General features: G+C 47.9%; 2 protein-coding genes and 1 long non-coding RNA gene across 3 annotated transcripts; all 3 read right to left on the reverse strand.

Annotated features, from left to right (window-relative positions):
- Positions 1 to 3151: 3151 nt before the first annotated feature.
- LOC109750085 (uncharacterized) lies at positions 3152 to 4194 on the reverse strand. The gene is made up of 3 exons (XR_012203924.1): positions 3940 to 4194; positions 3738 to 3779; positions 3152 to 3610 (listed from the first exon to the last, which is right to left on the reverse strand). It is a non-coding gene; the product is annotated as an uncharacterized lncRNA (long non-coding RNA).
- Positions 4195 to 4489: 295 nt separating this feature from the next.
- On the reverse strand, positions 4490 to 6947 carry LOC123497265 (protein FAR1-RELATED SEQUENCE 5-like). Its single transcript, XM_045233649.2, has 2 exons — positions 6425 to 6947; positions 4490 to 6090 (listed from the first exon to the last, which is right to left on the reverse strand). The coding sequence occupies exons 1-2, from the start codon at positions 6945 to 6947 to the stop codon at positions 4490 to 4492; spliced, it is 2124 nt and encodes a 707-aa protein (XP_045089584.2).
- Positions 6948 to 12567: 5620 nt separating this feature from the next.
- Positions 12568 to 13680, reverse strand: LOC109750086 (BTB/POZ and MATH domain-containing protein 2-like). Its single transcript, XM_020309044.1, has one exon. The coding sequence runs from the start codon at positions 13678 to 13680 to the stop codon at positions 12568 to 12570; it is 1113 nt and encodes a 370-aa protein (XP_020164633.1).
- Positions 13681 to 13880: the final 200 nt, after the last annotated feature.

Consider the following 13880-nt stretch of genomic DNA (forward strand, 5'->3'; position numbering starts at 1 on the left):
TTTGCCGAAGTCAAAGAAAAATGACGATGCAGAGTCTCAGGGCAGCATTGATATGTTCAAGCTCTGCAACTTGAAGCCAGCTTTGCCAACCACCTTTCCCGTGCCAGATTTTAGCGACCAAGATATGTGTGAGAAGGTCAACTTTGCCATTGACAAGAGCCTGTTCTTATCAAGTGATGCTGAAAAGAATCAAATTGAGATGGAGGAAGCATGAAAGGGTCTTGACTGGGTTCATTCAAAGGAAAAATACAAGGAATATTTGAAGCAGCTTCCAGACCTAAGCTCCAGCAAGAGCAAGGGAGCATCCATGGAAAACCCTCACGTGGTCCAAAAGCGTAAAGCAGTTTCAATGAAGAAGAATCTGTAGTTGCCTCAAACCAAGGAGAAGATGGTGAGTGCAGATGCTGAAGTAAATATGGTCAAGGAAGCTGTGCTTCAAACTGATATGCCAACTGTAGTGAGCAGAGAGCCAACCACCATCACAGGAGTTCAACAGATCAAGGGGAAGACTCCCCTTTCAACAGTCCCACCAAAACCACCTAAGCAGCAAAAGATTGTCAAGTTTGCCAGGGGCACAAAGGGGGAACATGTCACAAAAGGTTTGGGGTTCAGAGACGAGAGAGAACTGCGTGCTGCAGCCATTGATGCATGGGTGCCAAGTTCTGCTAGGTTGCTGCCAACTCAGACTGGAAAGATGCCAACTACATATACCAGTGTGCCAACTGATGTGTCAGTTAGCAGCGCGGTCACAGTCAAAACCACCACAGCTGCTCAGGAAGGCACCACTACAACTGCAAGCCCCAAGGTGCCTACTCATAGAGATGCTTCAATGCCAAACACAAAAGGAGGTGATCCTACTACCAAAGTGCCGTCCCCAAGAGCTAGCACACAGTAGCCAAGCAAGCCTGCATCACCAAGAGCTGACTTTCAGCAACCATTAACACAAGAGGAGGTGTTCAACATTATAAGTAGGTGCAAGCCTCCAAGGCCGCCAACTACAACACTATTGCGAACCAAGTCAGTGAACGATGCACCCGTGTTTGTGCCGCAAGGAGATGCCCTGGTCCTTGAACCCATACGAAGATCAAAGTCTTATCATGGTGACGGGTTCTGCGATGCACCATCTTTTGACCTCGACATAGATGGTGATGCTCCAGCACCTGCTCCAGCAGCAGAAACAGCGGAAGCCGGTGTGATTTTGTATTGGTGAGTGTGAGTTGGACCCAGCAGCTATGAATGAAGGATGCGCTGCTGCTGATGCTGGCAAGGCAATAGCTCAAGAGCTAGATGTTGGATCACCAGAGAATTGCCACACCCTGATATGCGTAGAACCAGAAGTTGGCACGATCAGTTCTTCAGGACCACCTATTGCACGAAGACAGAGGAGGGTAATAAGGCCCGCAGCATCTCAAAGGTCTCCATTCATTGACTACAACAAGAAGAAGACTTTCAGCTCCAATGAGGCAGTGAACAAGCTTTATGCTGCCCTCTTGTATTGGGTCAGGCATCATGAAGGAGCAAATGATGAAGCTACCAGGTAAACTAACTCCCCACAGCCTACATACATATCTTTTTCAGTTGCACAGGACCAGCCACTTAGTTGCACAGAAAGCATAGCATGTTGCACAGAACAGGGCTTTTAGTTGCACACTGTTCTGTTTTCAATTTCATGCACATTTTTTTGCCGCTGTGACCCTTCGAGCTAACTTGTCTTTTTATTGCTTTCAAAAAAAATTCAGCCCTGAGATAATCAGGTTTGGTGCTTTCTACATTTTTTAAAGGAGTTAGTTGATTCGATGAAGCCTATTCAATGGCTGTCAAAAATTGTTATTGAGACTGGAATCTTACACATCATGGATAACTTACCAGAAGGGTCAAAGAAGGTTGTTATGCCACTGAGGTTTTCTGTAAGTTTTTCCAAAACCTTCTTTACCCTCATCTTTGTTCTGTAGCACTTTTTTGTTGACCAATTGAGGGAGGCCTTTCATCTACTAAGGAGTTTGAGGCATGCTTTATTATCTCTGCAGATGAATTTACAGCAAGGGATCCACAACGTGAATGAGATAAGCAAGAAGTTTGATTACAAGAACCGTCTCAACAAGAAAGACTTGGTGAGTGCTGTGCCGACATGATCCATCTCTTTTAGTTGGCACCCACAGCATGTTCAGTTGCACATGACACATCTGTTAGTTGGCATATACTTGTTGCAACCTGTTTTTAACTTGACCAAGTCTTTTACTGTTTTTCTTAGCTACAGCCTGTATCTGTGTCTGAAATCGTTCACGCTTGCAGGTCATGCTGCCAGTGCTCGAGTGTGCTGATGTAACCGATAAGGAGGGAGGGAGGCATTATTGGGTCTTCAATGTCAACTTGAGGGAAGGACGCTTCGAAGTTCTTGACTCAAACAGGACGCTGGACAACATTGAGCTGATGACCATTGCCTCTACCATCGCGGGGGCAGTACGCCAGCTATGGAGAAGCATTACCCAAAGTTCAGCATCGAGCACTTCCAGATTATTGACATTGACGTACCGAAGCAGCTCGGCAAGTAAGACAATAAGCATGGCATTGTTCTCAATTTCTTACCATCATTTTGTAGTTTTTAAATTTTTCTACATGTGCAATCTTTAGTTTTTTAAGACACAGTACTAGTCTGCAATCTGTTTATCATTTTTATGAGTTTCTAATGGATTATCTAGCCAGTTGCAGTGTGGCACATAAGTAGTTACACACTGGCACATAAGCAGTTGCACAGTGGCACATAAGCAGTTGCACAGTAGAACATAAGCAGTTGCACAGAGTGCATTATCTTTATTGGTTTTAATTTTATGTGACAAATTTTCCTTTTTGCCCATCGCAGTAATGAGTGTGGGCTGTCCGCACTGCTTAACGCCACCGAGTGGAACGGTAGCCAACTGCCCAACTACGAACCCAAGGAAGTACTCAACACCAGGAAGAAGCTGGCATATGATTGGGTCACCAGCGTGCACAACACCGCCCCATGGAGGAAGTTGCTGAGATACGACAAGGACTAGGTCAGTACTCTTTTTCTTTCTCTGCTCCATGGAGGAAGTTGCTGGTTTGCACAATTTTTAAGAAGATTTTGTAGTTGCACACTAGTAGTAATTCTGTTTGCAACTCAATATCACCACTTTTGTTGATACATTAGGAGCACTGGACATACAATTGTTCAACAACTAAATATTTAACCAGTTGCCAACAAAGGCACAAATAGCAACCTTTTTTACACAGTGCATGAACTAATTCAAGGAGCATAAATTAGATAAAGAGAAATCATAGATGCTGAATGTGTCCACTTGGTCCCAACATTGCTAAAAAACATCATTCTTTTCCTTTTTTGTCCCAAAGTTACAAACGATGAAACAGAATCACAGTAGCCTGAGTGGACACACACCAGCAGTGTGCTCTGTAGATTGGCACTGCCTGCATTTGTTTTTCTTCTTTGGGTGTAGCTCCAGCGCCGATTTGTACCGTCGACTCTTTGCCCTACCCTTTGTAGTAGACCTTGGAGGATCCCTGGGCACAAAATCATCAGAAGCTTGTGCAGGGGATGCAGCCTCCAACGGGGCAGTAGGACCATCACGATCACCTGTGTAATAATCATATAAAAAGTGTAGTTTTTTTCTTGTGCAACCAACACTGATGTTCTCTGCAACCACACAGCCCATGCTGTGCAACTAACTAGATGCTATGTGCAAGTTAAGTTGAAAAAACACCTGTAGTAGCACGGCCCGTCATGGTACTTGGATTGTAATCGCCTATGGGCAGAACAGGAAAAACAAGTTAGATTTTTAGCTTGATCCTCAAACTAACACATCGTACGCAACTAGGCAGCATGTTCTGTGCAATTGGGCACTATGATATGTGCAACTGAAGTCACACACCCTAGTTTTGTTGGGAGTCGGGGAAGGTATTTACCTGGGTGATGAGCCCCCTGAGTCCTGCCTGTAGGTCCATTGGGAGTAGCACGCAGGGCACTGCTAGTTGGGCCAGGCGGGGGAGGAGGTCTTTGAGGGTTGGCATCACCTATAGCCAGAACAGGACAAACAAGTTAGTTGTGTTATCTTTGATGCTCGAACTAACACAGCGTGCGCAACTAGGTAGCCTGTTCTGTGCAACTGAGCACCATGATGTGTGCAACTGGAGTTACAGACCTAGTTTGATGGGGAGTTGGGGCAGGTAATTACCTGGACGATGAGCCCCCTGAGTGCTGCCTGTAGGGCCATTAGGAGGAGCACGCGGGGTAGGAGGTGGCGGAGGATGCTGTGTACAGCCAGGAGGTGGAGGAGGTCCTTGAGGGTTGACATCACCTATATCCAGATCAAGAAAAACAAGTTAGTTGTGTTATCTTGATGCTTGAACTAACATAGTGTGCGCAACTAGGCAGCCTGTTCTGTGCAACTGGCCACCATGATGTGTGCAACTGGGCACAATGATGTGTGCAACTGAAGTTACACACCTAGTTAGATCAGGAGTTGGGCAGGTAATTACCTGGATGATGAGCCCCCTGATTGCTGCCTGGAGGTGGAGGAGGTCCTCGAGGGTTGCCATCATCTGATGGCCCCGTGGCAGAAGTCGATTTTTTCTTTTTCTTGGACTTGTTCAGGTGGCTGATCTCGGCACGTGCTGCGCGCATATGCTTGTATACAATAGCTTGTGCTGGATCAGAACCACTCGCAAACTTTGCTAGTTTCCGAAAATCGTATATCATGTTCCTCTTTCTTATCTGCTTCTTTGATTGAGGAGGCATTTCATCCGGTTGCTCATAACCAGTCCCTGGCGCACTAGGTACAGCAGTAGGTGTCCACCGTCTTAGCAGGTACCTTTCCTGTATGACATCAACTCCAATATGGGTGAACACCTTGAGGATGTGGCAACAGAGGATGCCGTCCTTGTCCATTTTACAGCACTCACACAAATAGGAACCCTCCTCCACCCTTGCCTGCACCAAGTAGTTTCGAGAACCATATTTGGCAACAAATTCCTGGTTTGGTCTGAGCTCAAATATATCAGCACCAACTTGGAATGCATTATAACGTCCAATCAGCTCAAACTCTTCTCTGAACTTGCAGTAAAGGTCCCTAGTATAGGTTTTGTAAGCTTGCTTCTCTATTGGGAAGTTGGACCACAGCTCAATCTCAAGGTGTTCTGTCCTGTAATCATTGCAGCCTTCCTTGGCAAGGATGTGGTTCTGGATTTTTTCATATTGCTTGACGAAGTTCAGCATTGAGTTGTGTGGGTTCACATATCTTTTTAGGACGGCGTTGAACCCCTCACTACGCTGCGTAGACTGTAGGAAGGGGAAGAACCTGTGTTTGAAGTAGCACGGCACCCAAGTTGACATGTATTCATACAACTTCTCAAAGTGCGTGTGTGTCATAGCCTCGTACTTCATCATTAACCCACCCCAATTCTGCACAAACTCGTCTATAGTGAAGCTGAAGTCAACACACTTGTTGAAATCATCAGAGAGTCCTGGATTCCGGCACAGCAGCCAACCAACTTTTTCCCGAGCCTTTTTCATGATGTGCCATCGACAACAGCGGTGCACGGTGGTTGGAAAGATGCTCTGTATTGACTGCATCATTGCACCATCCTGATCGGTGATGAAGTTGTCAGGAGGTTTGCCATCCATAGCCTCTAGGAATGCTCCAAAGACCCAATCAAAGCTTGATGCCAACTCCTGCCTCACAAACGCGCAACCCAGCATGAAAGATTGGCCATGTCGGTTTATTCCTATGAAGGGCGCGAACGGCATATTGTACATGTTGGTCATGTAGGTGGTGTCAAACGATATGCAATCGTGGTACGCCTCCGCATAAGCTTTTCGAGCTAAGCCATCCACCCAAAATATGTTGACAACTCTGTCCTCTTCATCATATTTCACCTTATAGAAGAAGTATGGATCGGTTTTTTGTATATCCTTGAAGTGCGCAATTGTCTCAATCAGATCACCCTCCTTTGTGTCATCTCTACGGAAACTTGTACAAAGATTTGTTATTGCCTTTGGTCCGAATGGCACCATCATCTCAGATCCATAGAACTCTGCCATTACATGCATCATACGTCCTGCATAATACAAAAAGAAACAATATACATTTTATTAGTCGTACGAATGCACATATCCAGCTACACAATAACACGATATGAGTTGGCACAGAAGATAGTTACAGGAAATTGACAACCAGCTGCCCCTTTTAAAAAACACTTTTATTTTGCACACAGGACATTATGTAGGCGCACAGTGAAGGTGATCTAGCTGCACAGGAACATTATGTAGTTGCACGGTGAAGGTAATCTAGTTGCACAGTTAAGTCATTTTAGTTGCACACCAGTAACATAACAGTTGCACACTGGAATGCCTAGAGGGAAACTTAATTCTGTAAGGGATATAGAAACACACCTGTAGTCAAGTTGCAGTTATACAAGATGCGCAAAAACTCCTTTTCATCAGGAGAGATGCCTTGGTGGGATCTCAAGTATTTGGACAATGAAGGTTTGTTCACCAGCGGATGATTGTGGTCACGAACAAAATGCGTCACCTCCCATCGCCCATCCATTAGCTTCACCAACATTTTCGCTTTGCATTGAGTCTGCTTTATTGTCTCGCGTTTTCGTTTCTTCTTTTTCTTACTTGCACCAGCCTCCTCTTCAGCAAAGATTGGAGGTTCATCTTCCATTTCCTCATCAGTGTCAACAGGTCTTGGATCTGGTATAGGGTCCAGGATAGGAGGAGCCTCAGCTCCACCATCATCAGCTTTTGGCTTCTTATACTTGTTGCAGCAAAACTGCTGTTTTACCAATACATTGCCTGTCCGCCTAGAGGTGTTCATTTTGACAGAGAAACCCATCCGTAAGGCGTAGCTGTTGTAGTGATCCTTAGCAATTTGAAGGGTGTCAAACCTCATGCCAACATATGGTTCCATTGGCTGAGAACCAGCCTCATCTTCTCCTTCTTCTCCTTGCACAGCACCGTCAACAGCGCCAGCACCGAGCTCAGTCCTGGTTGGACCAGGAACATTTGCCGCGGTGCCCGTGTCATCAAGAGTGTGACTCTCTGACTACAAAGACACCACTACAGGGACACCACGGGTTGATGACTGCCCTACCACATTGTCATGGCCCATAGGGTTAGGCCCACGACTTGTCTACGTGTAGTAAACAGAGCGCCAATTTTCTGTCAAATCCCCTTGCGGTATGCTGGGTTGTTGCTGATCCATATCACGAGGAAGCTCATTGAGATCAGGAGGCAACACATTGAGATCAAGCATTTTTTTCTTTTTCAGGCTGCTGCCACACAAGCACTGCATATACAAAACAAGGAAGTGGTGTCAAGTTTTAATCATCAAAGAGTGTTTGAAACAACCTAAAAACTTAGTAAATAGGTAGTTGCACACCATTTTATGACAATCTTAGTTCAAAAAGCAACATCTCTATAGCAGAATCTTTTATTTATAACAGGTATGCATTTTTTTGTTTGCACAGCCTTGTTATGTTAGTTGCACAGTTTGCAGTAAATAGTTGGCAAGAACATGACTTTTTTTGGTACAGAGTTTCTCTGACTTTTCCCTCTGTTTGTTCCAATGATGTGCAGGTTTTCTGTTGGCAAGCAGCTGATCTAGATTTTTCTGCACATAATTTGGACATAATTTGATGCCACAATTGAGACGGTGAAATCCAGGTGAAAGAAGAAAGAAGAATTGGATGACAGATTATAGATATATGTTTTCCATCGCTGTTTCTGTTTCTACTTCTAGTATATTGAACATATTTCTTACACTATAGCTTTGCAGTAGGTTTGGCACCAGAATATATGTGTGGGACAAGATTATATGCGTGACTACTTTAATATTTGGTTTGTGGTTTCGTTTGCTATGTACAAAAGTTTCTTGTGTTTTTGCTGTCGTACTACAAATTTTTGGTTTTGGCTAGAATAGATGTCTCAGTTGGCCAGGATGCATTTTTTCAGTTGGCCAGCATGCATGCTCAGTTGGCTATAATAGATGTTCTATTTGGCGAGGATGCATATTCAGTTGGCCAGCATGCATGTTCAGTTGGCCAGGATACATGTTTTTATTGCACATATACTCCAGCTTTTCTATAGTGTTCACTCAAAATACATGTTCAGGATACATGTTCAGTTTTGCCTAGCATGCATGCTGAGTTGACAGAATACAGGTTCAATTGGTTGGGATGCATGTTCAGTTGCACACTTATGCATTTTCGGTTGGCTACAATGCATGTTTAGGTTTTTGGCTAGAACCATGTTTCAGTTGGCCACTGAACTTGCTTTAGTTGGCTTCTTTAACACATCTAGGTGGGGGAAACTTGGCTGGCATGCATGTTAGAAAAATGTTCAGTAAAGTTGGTCCAAACCATGTTTGGTGTGCAACTAAACCTAATGACTTGTGTTTAGTTGCACAAACCAGGAAACCGTAGGCCTCTATCCATGATTAGTTGCACAGCAATTCATGGTACTTATTTTCAGTTGCAGATATGACACTCATGGGGGGAGGGTGGTGTTATTGGAGGGGTTATTTGCCAGGTCCACCTCTTTTTGAAGCAGCTTCTTCATGGATTTCTGCTAGATCCATGGAGGAAGGGGGGAAGCAGCTTCTACAGAGGGTTGACATATGCAGTAGAAGAAGGGGGGGGGGGAGTGAAGAGGGGCAGAGGGAGGGAAATTACCTGCCCTGATGTTGCTGCCTGGTATGGATCTGACCACCCTGCCCTTAGATCTTTTCTGAAGCAAGTTCTTCTTCTACTTTGGGGCTGCAATGGCTGCTATGTAGGAGGAGGAAGAAGGGCCTTGGATCCCTTCTTTCGTGGAGAGGAAGAAGGAACCGTGGTGGCGTGGGGGCGAGCGGGCGTGGGAGGGCTGGGTAGGTATAGCTGGCCACGTGGGGGAGGACTTTTCTTCTCCTTCTGTTTGCGCGTACCGCGAGCAGCCGCTCGATCGCGCGGGTTGGTGCTCACTTTCCTTTTCTGGAGCGCGGGACCGCGGGGGCACAGGTACTTACCTTTTCAGGCCGGCCGCTCCATCGCACTAGTGGTTAGTCGGCCGCCCGCTAGACGCGTCCAACAATTAGATGATAAGCTGTTTAAAGAGATAAGGTTAAGGAGAAGCCGTAGTGTGGGCCACAATAACACGTCGTGTTGCAGGCCGATTGGCGGTGGGTTGTTCATCTTCTACCTCACAACATACACAATGTCTTCTCTGCATCGTCCACTCCACATGCTTCGCCGGCGGCGTGGTGTATGCTAGTGATGCCATGGGCAGCTGCATCATCTCTATCTCCAGCGAGGTCTTGACTCGACCTCACGGGAGACACATAAGCTAGTGCATCACCCCCGTCTCAGCCTACACGTCGCGGCTTTCACGAGGAATTGACTTATCCAAATCTTATTTTCAAGTAGCTGATAAATAGCTGAATTGTACTCCCTTCGTTCACAAATATAAGATGTTTTAGATATTTTAATATAGACTATATATGAAATAAAATGAGTGAACAAACACATCAAAACATGTTTATATACATTCGATTCACAGAAAAGTTAAAACATCTTATACTTGTGAACCGAGGGAGTACAATAATTGGACTCAGCCACACAAATGTTTTCTTTACCCGATGATCCACTTGGGAAAGAACCCCCTATCTCTAAGGGCATCTTCTACGGTGACCCAAAAATTTGCTCCGGCATCCGTCCACGGACACTGATGTGAAAGTCAGCCATCCAAAGATGTCCGCATACATTTCAAACAGTTTTTCAACAAACCGGATGAAATTCATGCAAACACAGCGAATTTCATACAAAGAGGACGAAAACATTTACATTTTGGACATAATTTAACTAAAAAGGGTAAAAATATGTGCACGTCCGGCTGCGCGGAGCTCCATTCCCACGACACATATACACTACACTAGTCTACGGCCGGCCGCGTTGTATCCTTTTGTCTTCCCCATGTCCGACAACCCGCTCATCGGACTGCCGGGAGCACCGGAGGTATACTCTTCCCCCATATCTTCCCTATGTCTGGTTGCGCTGCTCATCGGAGTGGCAAAGGGGGTGCAGGAGGGCTCCTTCGCTTCCCTAAAGCCGAGGCGGAGGTCGACGATGGTTTATGTTGAACCGGGCAAGTCACCGGCTATGCACGTCGGCGGCGCGCCGGCGGTGGCCTTCCTGGGACCCAAGCGGCGGCGGCCTCCCAGGTTCTACTTTTCCTCGATGTTGTCGATGGACGCGGACGTGCTGGCCACTGACTCGTCGATCTCCGCATAGCCGGCTTCTTTCTCCACCGACCGGACACGGTTCCACCAACATTGATGGCGGATGGCACGACGTCGGGCCTCGTTCATGGCAGCCACGATGCCCATTCCGCCGTGCTCCCCTGCCTGCCTGCCTGGAGCAACTCGCAACTCCTCCGTGAGCTGGCTTGGAGCGGCGAGTTGCTGAACCACGCCGACTTGGAGTGGCAACTTGCTCTGTCGGGCTAAGCGAGGAAGGTGAAGCAGCTAGTTGCCTGGCTCGTATCCGGCGGGCCACCCAGCCGGCTTTTATGCCGGACAACTGCTCTTCCTGTTCGCTGGATGCCATGGACAGTGTAGAAAAAATGGTGCAAATATAAGATGGGAAGCGGAGTTATTGTGCAATTCTTGCCCGGCGTCTGGCGTCGTTTAAATACCGGCTGACGGGAGGAGCTTACCTGACGTTGTGTTTAATGTCGACCCGCTCGTGAACGAACGTCTGACCGGAGTAGGTTTCTCGGCGCAGGCGCGGGTTTGAATGCGACGAGGAGGCGTGTTCAGCAAGGAGTGCAGCGGGCGGCGACCTTGGCCAGCGTGTCGCTTTAATGCTGGAGTCAGTGAGAGGTTGCGTCAGCTCTGGGCCGGAATGTGGGCGGCTGGCGCCGCGCGGGAACGCGCGCGGGCAAGGGAGGAGGGTTTTGGGTGGACCAGGGTGATCACAAGCGGGCGTGGTTGATGTCCAGACGCCCGCAGAGGCCCCCTAGCTTGTCTCTGGCTTGCGAGAGAAAATACGTCCGGACCATTGAGCGGACCGATACAGACACGCGTTGGATGACACAACACGTCTAGACCACGCGGTCCAGACGGATGCGGGCGGTTTGAGGGTCGGGGTTGAAGATGCCTTGATAACCGATAAGCATTGACAACATAAACAGTGTGATGGTTTTTTGATAGAAAAAGAGAGCAAGCTCACAGCCCAACCAAAACAAAGAATATGAAAAAGAATTGTTGTCATGGGTACTCATGGCGATCAACCAAACAAGCTGAATTCGATGGTTGAGGTTAAGGTAATATAAGGTCAGAGATTTGGTTAATGGTGTCGACCCGATAGGGTTTAGTGGGATGGCCTTATCCGGCCGTTGTGCCGCCAACTTGACGGTAGCGGAATCAAGAAAGCTGTGGTCTTAGAGGTTCAAATATACTTCCTCCGTTTTAAAATAAATGTCTTAACTTTGTATTAGCTCTAGCATCAAAATCGACTGTGTTTGTAGATATTTTCAGACGAAGCTCCAACTTATTAGCAACCAATCTTATCCCCCCAGCACACAAGTACATGGCACGATCCACCTCTTCGCCGGGAAGCAGATTACCAGCGCCAGAGGCGCGAAAAACACCGATCTGAACAAGCTCTGACTGAATGGTCAGCTTGACGGTGTACAAATTGCTGTCGAACGCCCTGTTTTTGCTATGTTCAGGAAAACAGGGGTACCATTATCATGTTTGAATTGCATGCCTTCTTCATTATTTTGTTCTAAGATAGTGCTGATTTCAGTGCAATGTGTGTCAAAAGGAAAAACACAGGATACGATTTAATTTGATGTGTGACGCCAATGCTGGTACACGTATGCCCAGAGGTCCGTCAGTTACTTCAGCGATTAGTTATTTCACAACAATTGGGCTGAGCACCATGCATTGTCTCAATACCCGATGATCAACCTCAGATACCCTATATAACTTAAAACTGACGCAAACCCTCCCTTAGACCCCTAATTTCTTGGTCATGTTTTTCTTCTCGGTGTTTGATTTGTAATCTCTGTCGCTTTTTCCATCTCTGTGTTTCCTTTGTAATCTCTGTAGATTAAGCGACAAATAAGGACAGGTTTTGAAAAGAACAATAGAGCAAGTTCATAACCCAGCGAAAAGAACAACGAAAACCAAGAACAACGTGAAAGCAAATTCTTACATATCATGCGTAGTGTAAAGTGCAAACTCAAGGCAATCAAATTGTAGACATGACCAATAGCCTAACTACACAGGTATCAAATTCTTTCTCACGACGATGACACGACGACCGAGGCAACTATCATAAACTGGACCCTTGCTTAATATACTATGGAGTATAAACAGAAATTCAGCACACCAATAACCTAATTAACTACAAAATTCGACCTTCGAACAGAAAACAAAGCTATATCGCGATCAGCATTATACAACCCACGCTATAATATATGTAGTCCGACAGATTACCCTACTAAGTATACGTACCACATGCATGCATGCATGCACAAGAAAATTTCACTCAGCCGCTCGTCGACGGAGCCGGCACGTCCATGATCCTCCTCGTCGCCGGAGCAGCGCCGCTGGACAATAATCTCCTCTTTATCGCTGCCAAACTCAGGCCCCTGCGCGCCGCGAAGTTCCGGCACGCCTGCCCGAGGTCCTTGCACGAGTAGTCCTCCGCGATCTCCATGAGCTCGTCCACGGTGGAGTCCTTGATGAAGTCGCCCAGCCTGCACGCGCACATCAGCTTCAGCCTCTCGATGAGGTAGTAGTCGGCCGCCTCGAACAGCCGCAGCGTCAGGTCGTACGACCCCCTCCCCTTGGCGGCCTCGGGGGGCAGCTCGTCGGTGTAGATGAAGTGGAGCACGCCCCGGAACGCCTCCGCGGTGACAATGCCGCCGCCGACCTCGAGGACGTCCTTGCCCGCCTCGCGGCCGTGGCCGTAGAGGAGGCTCTCGAACCACGCCGACTGCGCGGCCACCACCATCCGGTGCGCCTCGAAGATCTCGCCGTCCACGTCGAAGCGCACGTCGAAGGGGGCCTTCCCGCCGGCGAGGAACCTGAGGGCGTTCTCCCCGTGGTTGGACGGCGGCGGCGGCGGCATCTGGACGAGGCCCGGGCGGTTGATCGCGAGGCTCCTCCTCCGCGCCAGGTGGATCGTGACGGTGCAGCGCACGGTGATGGAGTCGGCGTGGATGGCGCCGAGCGCCGCGCTCTCGAGCTGCTCCCGGGTGATGTAGCGGCGGATGCCCCAGCTGTTGCAGAAGGTGTCGTACTTGCAGGCGCGATCTGAGCGGCGCGTGTGGCGGACGTCGCCGTTGGGGCCGAGGAGCTGGAAGGTGAACTCGGCGCGCACGGGGCGGAACTGCGGCTTGTAGAGCGTCTGCGCGTAGAAGGCGACCCACGCGCCGTCGGCCGTGCTGTAGCCGTCCGGGTAGAAGCGGATGTACCAGCGGCGGCCGTCGACGGAGAAGTACTGCGACAGGATCGACTTGCCCACGCCCATGCCCTTGGTGCGGCTGTACTCGCGGATCGTGAACTCGTGGGTGCCGGACACCTTGGGCACCTCGCTGATGGACCCCGTCACCGCCGTGGTGTCGCCGCCGTGGGCGACGGAAGGGCCGACGCCCATGTCGAACGGATCTGTCTAGGGTTTAGAAAAGGCTGTTGAGGTTTTGATCAGATTAGATTAGGAGGTTGTTAACTAAGGGTTGAGTATATAAGAGGGCCCAGGTGATTAATCTAATTCGGGCGGGTCTCTAACCCGTACTACGCAATAATTACGTTACAACTTTTTTTGAGGGGATAATCACGTTACAACTTCGCTTGCAT

The sequence above is a fragment of the Aegilops tauschii genome, chromosome 2, assembly GCF_002575655.3.
Source record: "Aegilops tauschii subsp. strangulata cultivar AL8/78 chromosome 2, Aet v6.0, whole genome shotgun sequence".
NCBI classification, from domain to species: Eukaryota; Viridiplantae; Streptophyta; class Magnoliopsida; order Poales; family Poaceae; genus Aegilops; species Aegilops tauschii.